The sequence below is a fragment of the Echeneis naucrates genome, chromosome 14, assembly GCF_900963305.1.
Source record: "Echeneis naucrates chromosome 14, fEcheNa1.1, whole genome shotgun sequence".
Taxonomy (NCBI): domain Eukaryota; kingdom Metazoa; phylum Chordata; class Actinopteri; order Carangiformes; family Echeneidae; genus Echeneis; species Echeneis naucrates.
Genome location: NC_042524.1, coordinates 7,706,146 through 7,715,725, shown reverse-complemented (window position 1 = coordinate 7,715,725; position 9,580 = coordinate 7,706,146). Strand labels below are relative to the sequence as shown.

Here is a 9,580-nt window from a genome sequence, read left to right as displayed (position 1 = left end):
CGCCAACAGCATGCAGCTCTGTTAACGTCGCAGACATTTTCTTTTGAGTTTGTGCCTTTTCAAGGCAGTGTAGATCTAAGTGTAAAAAAAAAAAAGAAGTACCTGAACATGTGAACCCTGTTCTACCCCACTTGGGAAAGATAGCTGAAAAAAAAGTACTGATTTAGTGTTCTGTGTTATTGCAATCATATTTCAGGCTGCTGGATGATGACAACTTAATTTCTCAAAAATCATTAATCGAGGTTAATTCAATTTTTGTCTAAATAACATTTGCTCCCACACTCAATTACCAAAACATACAACAGAAATCCAACCCTCAAAAGCCTGAATGTAAAACCAAAACACACTTGAAGAATCAAAAGTGGCAAATTATGCAAAAAACTTCAATATGGATGCACTATGTTTTACATCTAAAACCAAAAATTTGAAGCTGCAGTGTAACTCAAGGTGCCAAATATATCCAGTAGAGTAAAAAAGAGTAAAGTTGTGTTCAACCATAAAATGGAGCCAAAGTGAAATACTCAGCAAAAAGGAGTGAAATAAACTAACACTACTACCACCTCAGTACTGGTTTTGCCATATTGGGCTGTTTTCTGCACAATGGAGCCACCTTTTCTTTACTTCAGTGGTTACAAATTATTTTGGGCTGACTGCTGTAATCCATTCTGTAGTGTAAGAGGTCTTTACTGTGAAGAATATGAAGAGGGAACACGAACAGGTAAAGATTCTGTATAATGTAAGAGAGATGGCTGCTAAACAGTTACAGCCAATAGCTGGATTAACCTTTGACCCCTTCTGTAGCCATCATGCCATTATTTCCCCTGTCACTAATCCACTGATCCTTACCCTAAAGTTCAAACCTCTCAAAATGTTGTAATAAAAATAGTAAGAAATAATAAACAATTATTTAATAAAGCCATTATTACATAGGCTTTCAAGTATTTACTATACAGTATGTGCTCCAGTTTTGTTTTTTTTTGTGACAGTGACAGTAAACTCAACTGATTTGTTCATTTCGGTCATTGGAGCCAGTGTGGCGCTGTAGCTGTCATTTCCCGTCACTGGAGGGGTGCAGTCTCTGGGGGGGTGGTGTGGTTGCAGTCTAGTCTCAGGTCACAGGTCACAGGTAGCCGTGAGCAACATGGATAACATGGATAAATTTGTGACACGGACCACAAAAGAACCAGCTCCATCACACAAAACGAAATACAGATCTCAGCTCAACATTGAGCATGACTTGAGAGTGGCAGTTTCATGCCTGCAGCCCCGCTTTGAGAGGATGTGCGGTGCAAAACAGGCATATTGCAGCCACTAATACAGGGAAAGTTCTCTTGTTTTTGGTTTTTGTACAGATTGCAACTGAAACACTAATTCATTATTGACTACTGTACTTTTTGTTTTTGATTCAAGATATCAGTTATGATGGCACAACTGCACTCGTATTTTCTTTTTGAACTTGGTGTTGATGTTTCACTACAAAATGAAATGTAATTTGTCAAGATTTTTGTTGGGGCGACAGGGTCCAGTGGGGCTTGAAAATCCCCACTTGTGCAAAGTGGGGAATGACCAAAAAAGATTGAGAACCACTGTTGTCGCCCATCACTCACACTACGGGAACTGAACCAGCAACCTTCTTATTGTGGCGTTAACCACTGAGCCACCACATACATTTACATCAAGTCCCTAATTAACCTAAACATGTGTCCAGTCTCTGGAGGGTTAGGGGTCTGGTCTTGTCACTGAAAGAATCAGCCCTTCCTACACAGAGAATATGCGGCAGAAAGACCCGTTCGTCCACGAATCTGAGCCCGTAGCGCGCATGCGCGGACCAGGGAAGAAAGAACGAATCACCCACTGAGATGACTTGGGACTCCCGAGTCGTACAAAAGACGAGTACAAAATGAACGAATTGTTCACGAACGACACATCACTAGCCTCGACTGTCATGATCGAGTCAGAGGGCAGAAGTCAGTAGTCTCAGAAGTACGTGGGTTGGTAAGAAGGTAAGAAGTGGATTATTTTCATCTCATTACATTGTTTTTACTTCGGCATGTTCATTGTGAAGTTCAGGAGGAGAGTAAATGTTCAGTGCTGGCGAAAGAAAGACTGAACATAAGGCTGTTTACATTAGCACACAATGCTAACTAGCTCTCCTGAAGGCTTTCCCTACCCAGTTAGCTGGCTAACACAAGCTAGCAGAGTGCACACAGAAGCCTTATATCATCAGTCACATCTCTTAAATTGTAATCAAACGACAACCTTATGTTGGATAAAGGGAATTTACGTTAACTAGCATGCTAGCTCCGGAGCTAACGACAGCAAAAACACGACGATGGCAACTCATAACTAAGTTGCCTCAGCCGTGTCAAGACCAGGTACACCACGTTGAAAGGGCTGGGGTTAGGTTTGCTGAGACAATTTTGGCCAAGACTGTGTGTTATTATGTAGTTTAATATGTTAGCAGTCAGTGCAAACAAACAATGCATCACTGTTCTATAAAACTGAATTACTTTTAGCTAAATATTCCTAATAGACCGCCAAATCAGTGTGCATTGCTCATCATTGATGTAAGTTGCTTTAAGAGTTGTTCAAGATAATAATTAACCAGTCTTTGGTTAAATAAGAAGTATGGGAGAGTGTTGCAAGTATAAATGTCAAATGCTGCCTTGTAAAGCTCTGATGGTGTTATACCTTGTCATTGTCTCTGGCTTTACAGTAATGCCTTCATACTGATGGTTGTGGGTTGCATATATTTTTGTTCCTGCAGGAATGTAAATGTCTGAGGACAAGGAAGCCCAGGAGGATGAGCTGCTTGCTTTAGCAAGTATCTATGATGAGGAGGAGTTCCGCCAAGCAGAGTCGGCGCAGGGGGGAGAGATCCAACTGTGCCTGGAGCTTCCTCCAGATTTCAGAGTTGTTGTCAAAGGTACAGATACCACTTGTGTAAAGCCATAGCCAGCATGCACAAGCCCAGCTCATTAGCAATGTATGGAACTGTGCAAAAGTTTCAGGCACTTTCGACATGTAACTTTGCATCACGCCGTAATAGGCATTACTTTTTATGCGTTAAACTTTTACCCTGGACTGTATATGTTTTTATAAAGTTCTTTTTACCTAAAATTGTTGACATTTTTGCATGTGTTGTTTGTTAAAGATGACTTTTGGTAATTTAATCCCATCTCCTCTGTCTGTTGCAGGAGAGACGCAAAATAACTATGATGTCTGCTTCTTACCTCCGCTGGTGCTCAACTTTGAGCTTCCTGCAGATTATCCATCCACATCATCACCAATCTTTACTCTAAGCTCTAAATGGATGACCAGAGCACAGGTAAGAATGTGCCCAAATATAAAATTACCTTAATGATGAGGCAACCCCTTTTCCTTTATGTCTGTCAGTTTCTGAGAATAGGGAGCATGTTTTTCTTGATTACTTTTGGGAGATACCTTTCAGCCAAGGGAGGATACTGATTATCATTAAGACTTTTCTTTGGTTAACTGACACAGTGATTCTTAAAACCATGCCACATACAATTAAATTCTTTCTAGTTAGAGCTGACAAGTTATTTTCATGGTCTATGGATTATGAAAAAAATCATTTTCAAACCTAATTTCCCAGGAAAAAAAAAATCATCTAAAATTCAAGCCAATTCACCAGTTCTTTTGAATCAGTTCACAAAAGTGTCGGTGTGACTTCACTCCAGGAAACAAGTATTGTCTGCTCATTTTTATTGTATTGTATGTGTACTTTATTGTACACTCTCAAAAACCGCTCCTTATAATTTTCCCCTTTTCTTCCATTTGACCCTCTCAGATGAGTTCTCTGTGTAGACGCCTGGATGAACTCTGGGAGGAGAACCAAGGCTGTGTGATTCTTTTCACGTGGATTCAGTTCCTCAAAGAAGAGGGTCTGGACTTTCTGGGGATTCAGTCTCCTCTTGAAGTCACCAGGGGAGGAAGTAAAGCAGCTGGCGAGCGGAAGAAAACTGACCCTACGACAACAGGTACACTGCATTTTGTTCACCAAAGGTAGTTTTTTCTGCTTATATTATTTTTTTTTTTGTTTTTGTTTGGATTCATCTGCATCAGTTAAGATAACCAGCCTATTGTCTGTAAAACATGGATGATGTTGAGTTGTAATATTATTTAGAATTAAGCTGAAAGAAATTAGAAGTCAATCACAACTGCAAGTATGCTTTTTCTCTGTTCTTCCAATGTGCTGAAAATTTATTTACTCTGCCTCATTTATTTAAAATTACTGCTGCTGTCTCAAACAAAATAAAATAGCCTCTTTGATCTAAGCATACATAATGTGAGTCTGGAGTAAAATTAAGGCTCTACTATGGAGTCAACTTAAATTTGTGAAATTGTTAACTTATTTAAAGCAAGTTTTGTCCGTTTTTGCGATTGATTGATATGTTAACCAATAATGTTACAGCTCTGACACAGTGTGGGAGTCATTCTAAAAAGGGAGGTGAGGAGGAGAAAAGTGAAAAAGTGAAGAATCCTGAAAAATCCGAACCTCAGTTGCTGCCACCTTCTCAACTGGACCCACGAGCAGTCCTGTTGATGGACCCACGTGCTGACCTCCTACCTCAGCTCCTGGACTTTGACGAGGCCAAGCGGCAGAAAGTGTTTGACAGCAAGGTGTTTTGCTGTGGAATCTGCTTTGCTGAGAAGCTGGGCTCCGGCTGCCTCTGCTTTAAGGAGTGCCAGCATGTTTACTGCAAAGCCTGCATGACTGAGTACTTCCAGATCCAAATACGAGATGGCAACGTTCAGTGCCTTAATTGCCCTGAGCCCAAATGTACCTCCTTAGCTACACCATTGCAGGTAATAGATTTTTAGTGTGGACACAATATGTGCTTATGTTTAATTTTCACAATTCCATAGCCACTTACCATTGAATAAGTAGGTTCAAGCTAAATTCTACTCTCAACTGTTGAACTTTTTTAGTCTTATAACCCTGCTACTTGTAATTTCAAATCACCCCTCTGTTTCCTCCCTCTGCCTTTAACTTTCAGGTGAAACAGCTGGTGGATGAGGAGCTATTTGCCCGTTATGACAGGTTGCTGCTCCAGTCCAGTCTGGACCTCATGGCTGATGTGGTCTACTGTCCCCGCCAGTCCTGCGGCACTGCTGTCATGGTGGAACCAGACACAACTATGGGCATTTGCTCAGCCTGCCAGTATGCCTTTTGCACACTGTGCAAACTGGGCTATCATGGCCTGTCCAACTGTAAAATCCCAGCAGGTACTGTTTCTGGAAACATTGTAACCAGTAAAGGCAAGTTTTGTGTTTGTGTTATTTATAGTAGTGTTGTTTAATGACAGATGGCAGGCCTATATTTTTTTCAGCCAGCTTTTAAAAATCAACCTTTTTCCAATCTTTTGTTATGGTTTAACATAGTAACAGATTTACTTGGAACATATCGTTTTCATGCCTCCCAAACGTAACGTATCAAAGTGACATTTTTCTCTGCTGTTTTTGTTTTAATAAAGAAAAAAGTATACCAGTTATAAGTGCAGTGTTGCAGGGGACTGAAGCCAAGGTCTGCGAACATTGGGAGAAAGCAGGGTAGAGCATGGACAGGTCATCAGTCTATCACCAGGTCAACATTTTTAGATGAACAATCATTCACTCACAGAGCAGTGGAAGTCTCCTTTAGTAGAAAAAACTTGATATTGAACCATTAATACTCTTGCTGTGACTCTGCTAACCACTGTAACCTTGTGCCTCCCAAGATGTGTCATTGTTAATAATAATAATAATAATTTTCAGGTGTTCAAAAAGCCAATTATGACAAAAAGACACTAATTCAGGAATGTTTAAGCATCATCATTGCTGAAGTGCTTCATTTGCCATCAAGTTCAAACCCTTTGATTCTTGTGCCACAGATGAGTTGCGAAACCTCAGAGACGAGTATCTGTCAGCCTCATCGGAGGGGAAAAAGTTCATGGAGCAACGCTTTGGGAAGAGGGTGATCCAGAAGGCAGTGGAAGAGTCTTTTAGCAGAGACTGGCTCAATGAGAACTGCAAAGGCTGCCCTCGCTGTGGAACCAATATACAAGTAGGACTCCCCCTACTGGCAGTTTAAAATAAAAAAGAAGTTGATGGGTAAACAGAAATGAATCTGTTGTGTGTATGTGTTTGCAACCAGTTTTGTCAAAGTGGCCCTCAGCTACTATTATTTCAAATGCACAAGTTGCAGAAATTGAAAATGTTTAATGCTTTGTTGTTGTTATCATCTACTCTTTACTGTAGCTTTATGTTCAGGAAATGTTAGTGCTGCTGTTACCTGATGTTTTCTGAGTTGTGTCCTGCTAACACCCCCCCACTGTGTCTCGCTAGAAAGTGGATGGCTGTAACAAGATGACCTGTACCTCGTGTAAACAATACTTCTGCTGGCTGTGCCTGGGCATCCTCAGTAGAGTCAACCCATACAGTCATTTCAACAACCCGCATTCACCCTGTTACAACCAGTGAGTGCTCTTTTTATGTTGATCGACTACACATGCATCCATCCATCCAGAAAGTCAAAGGATGAATGTCTTTTTTTGCATGTTTTGCAGACTCTTCCACGGTGTGGATCTTGATGAAGAAGATGCCTTCTGGAGTGATGAAGAGGACTGACACCTGTGCAGTGCCTCACTACTGTATGCTCCATTTGAATGCACTTTAACTCACTGAAACATTACTTCAGCTGCGACCCACTACGCTTGAAGTAGCACGATGCTGCCCCTGTGACCATGCACCATGACACCCATCATTTAAGTTTGGACATCTGTAGGCATCTTGGGTGACAAACATTCAAAACCCAGATGCAACTCATTCATAAACAGATGACATTTAAATGAGGCTGTTCAATCATGAATGAAAAGTTTAAAGTTCACCCTTTGTCATGACTACCAAGGATACATATTCGTATATGCAGTTAATGTATAGCATACAGTGAAAACCTTGATGACATAAGCCAAATTTATAGTCCAAAACTCTTAATTTACATGAATTTAAAGCTCAGTTTTGTCATTTGGATTTTTTATGAGCTATCCCCTAACCATGAGTGTTAGAGGGAAAAAAGACAAACCCTGAATTTTTGCCCTTCACTGTTGTATGAAGTTTCCTGCTGTTGATGATATTACGTGTCTGTCCTCTTGCCAGCATTTTATCACATGTCCAAAGTGTGGCACAGTTAACTTTTCTTCAGACAAACTTGAAAGTGAGTAATTAAGAGAATTAACTACAAAACCTACATTCTAAGATGAAACGATACCGGATGAGTCTTTAAAGGATTCAGGCTCTCAGGGAGAGAAACCATTACGTAGTGATCTATAGGTAACATTTTCAGACTGGCGTCATCTTTTCCTGGGATGTTTTTTTTTTCTCCCCCCCCCCCCCCCTTATTTGAACATTAGGTAGTGATTATAATTTAATTAAATATACAGAAATGCGTTTTTACACATTGTTTCGTAAACATCAAGCAGTTTGGAAAGATGAGTTTTATAGACAGACTAGTTTTGAGGAATAAGTAATGGCAATGTCATGACAGAAGATCCTCTAACTCAATACATGGGATTGTGGTCATAGTGACCTGAAAAGAAATACTCATTTGCTGTGTGGCCAAGATATTAAGGAATGATTTTGGACATACTCATTCTCATCTTCTTCTGTTCAAGTGACGTTATAATGTTGCCAAATATTTGTGTCAAGGAGAGGCCCTAGAATCTCAACCAATGTCTAGATACGAATGTCATTCATTTATTCATTAATATTCGACCGAATATTTGTTTCCAGGTTGCATGGGATTAGATACAAACATTTTCTATAATGGTAATTTATTCCATTTTATTTAAAGTTCACGGAGAAATAGACAATCTCTTGTTCAGTTTAGAATTGCTTGTGGATTCAGTTTCTCATCGGTGGAGACACACTAACACTTCATGTCTAGTGTAAGTCAACACAGTCAACATGTGTTCCTCAAAAATAAATGTTAGAATTTACCGTTTTGTTGATGTTCTTCAGTGGATCTGAAATCAATGTTGAGGGATTCTTTTTTCCTCATTAAAGCAAAGTTCAACAAACATGTAGAAATGGAAACCTGATTCATAAATATCTGAAGCCAAAAAAGCCAAAGTTGTGTAAGACACAATTCAGTGTGGAGGGAAAAAAAAGGTAAATATTCATATCTTAACTCACAAATCACCCAAAAAATAAATAAATAAATCTGTGAACAAGAAATAATGCTTCAAGGGCATTTGATTAGGAGGAGGTCAAGAATGACACTGCTGTGTGAGTGATCTGGACTCAAAAATGTCAGTTCATTTTAATTTTTATTTATTTTATTTTTTTTAACTTAAATGATAGAAGTGTTTATTCTCACATAAGAAATACAAAACATAATTTACATTTTTCATCTTTTACTGGCTGTTTAAAGACGACTTTCAGTGCAAAAACTACTGAAAATGTCTGAATATACAGGTTAAAGGTTTTAAAATGATTGACGATGTGTCAAATCTGATACAAGACCTTTTTCAAATGTGGTTTAGTATCGATGTGTTCATACCCATGTATTTTAACCTTATTCAATTTTGACCAATTATCAAGAGCTAAGTGATGAAATAAATCAAATGCTTTAGACGAATTTGACCCAATAAGATGTGATTATGTTCAGTTTGATGAAAATGATAAATAAAAATAATTTTTTCTGTAAAACTCTAGAGGTATACTCTCCTTTACGCCATCTTGTTACCTGAAATGTGACCCATATCTAACCTGTAATCCAGAGGTTATGCTGTGACAGAGGGAGAAACAATGAAATACTAAAGAAACAAAGAGCCCACATTTTAGCCTGAGATTGAAAAGAGACAACATGTTGTAATCCCTTTGGCTAGAGTTGCTGACAGAGGATAACCCTTTAAAATGGCCCCTCTCTCCTGTCCTGTCCCATCCCCTGCCTCGTGCTCTCACCCCCCCCACACTGACTGACTGACTGACCGGCTGGACTGTTACTATGCCCCTAAAGACACCTGCTCTCACAAACACAGGAGAGCAGCACCAGCAGCACCTGAGCAGCCCTGAGGAACTTCACTGACCCTTTAACCATCACCGTGCTCACCTCACTCAGCCACAAAAACAGGACGAGACTAGACTAACAAAGCAAAAAAAAAAAAAAGGTCAGTTGATTTTGATGTGGTGCCTGATGGGATGTGGCCCGGGGCTGGGATGGCGATGATGAAGTTCCCAGATCTGACCGTCACGGATGTGTATTTTGTTGTCAGCCATATTTTTGTTAGAATGCGGTGCTGGTGTTGGAGTTGGATGCGTAAGCTCTGCCTGGAAGCGGAGGCTGTTGTGTTTTACAGGCCACACGTTCACTTCATGGACACCTTGTGGAGCATTGTCCTGTCATGTGATGTCAGATGATTGTTATTACATCGGAGGGGAACAAACATGGATAGTATATATTTGTTGCAACAATCAACAAAACAAGTTATTTACGCTTAAAGGTTGATCTTAACAGAGAACAAAGTGGAGTTAAACTCTTCCCATATTTTACAAATTAGTACTTAACAATCACTGATCC

General features: G+C 39.7%; 1 protein-coding gene across 3 annotated transcripts; it reads left to right on the top strand.

Moving 5' to 3' along the window:
- The first annotated feature begins 1,890 nt into the window (after window positions 1-1,890).
- On the top strand, window positions 1,891-8,646 carry rnf14 (ring finger protein 14). Of its 3 annotated transcripts, XM_029519216.1 has the most exons (9): window positions 1,891-2,003; window positions 2,768-2,926; window positions 3,198-3,328; window positions 3,812-4,001; window positions 4,436-4,830; window positions 5,022-5,250; window positions 5,895-6,067; window positions 6,349-6,479; window positions 6,570-6,630. In XM_029519216.1, exons 2-9 carry the CDS (start codon window positions 2,776-2,778, stop codon window positions 6,628-6,630), a joined length of 1,461 nt encoding a protein of 486 aa, XP_029375076.1. In that variant the 5' UTR covers window positions 1,891-2,003; window positions 2,768-2,775. The 3 variants fall into 3 exon arrangements, with proteins under 3 accessions (XP_029375076.1, XP_029375077.1, XP_029375078.1); XM_029519217.1 differs by lacking the exon at window positions 1,891-2,003 and having other exon boundaries at window positions 2,776-2,926; window positions 6,570-8,646; XM_029519218.1 differs by lacking the exon at window positions 1,891-2,003 and having other exon boundaries at window positions 2,776-2,926; window positions 3,812-3,956.
- Window positions 8,647-9,580: the final 934 nt, after the last annotated feature.

Bases quoted from the DNA above. Each gene is read 5' to 3' on its own strand.
- rnf14 (XM_029519217.1), top strand. From the start codon at position 2,776: ATGTCTGAGGACAAGGAAGCCCAGGAGGATGAGCTGCTTGCTTTAGCA. The intron at 2,927-3,197 runs GTACAGATACCA...TGTCTGTTGCAG, and splicing joins TTTCAGAGTTGTTGTCAAAG to GAGAGACGCAAAATAACTAT. The intron at 6,068-6,348 runs GTAGGACTCCCC...GTGTCTCGCTAG, and splicing joins GCTGTGGAACCAATATACAA to AAAGTGGATGGCTGTAACAA.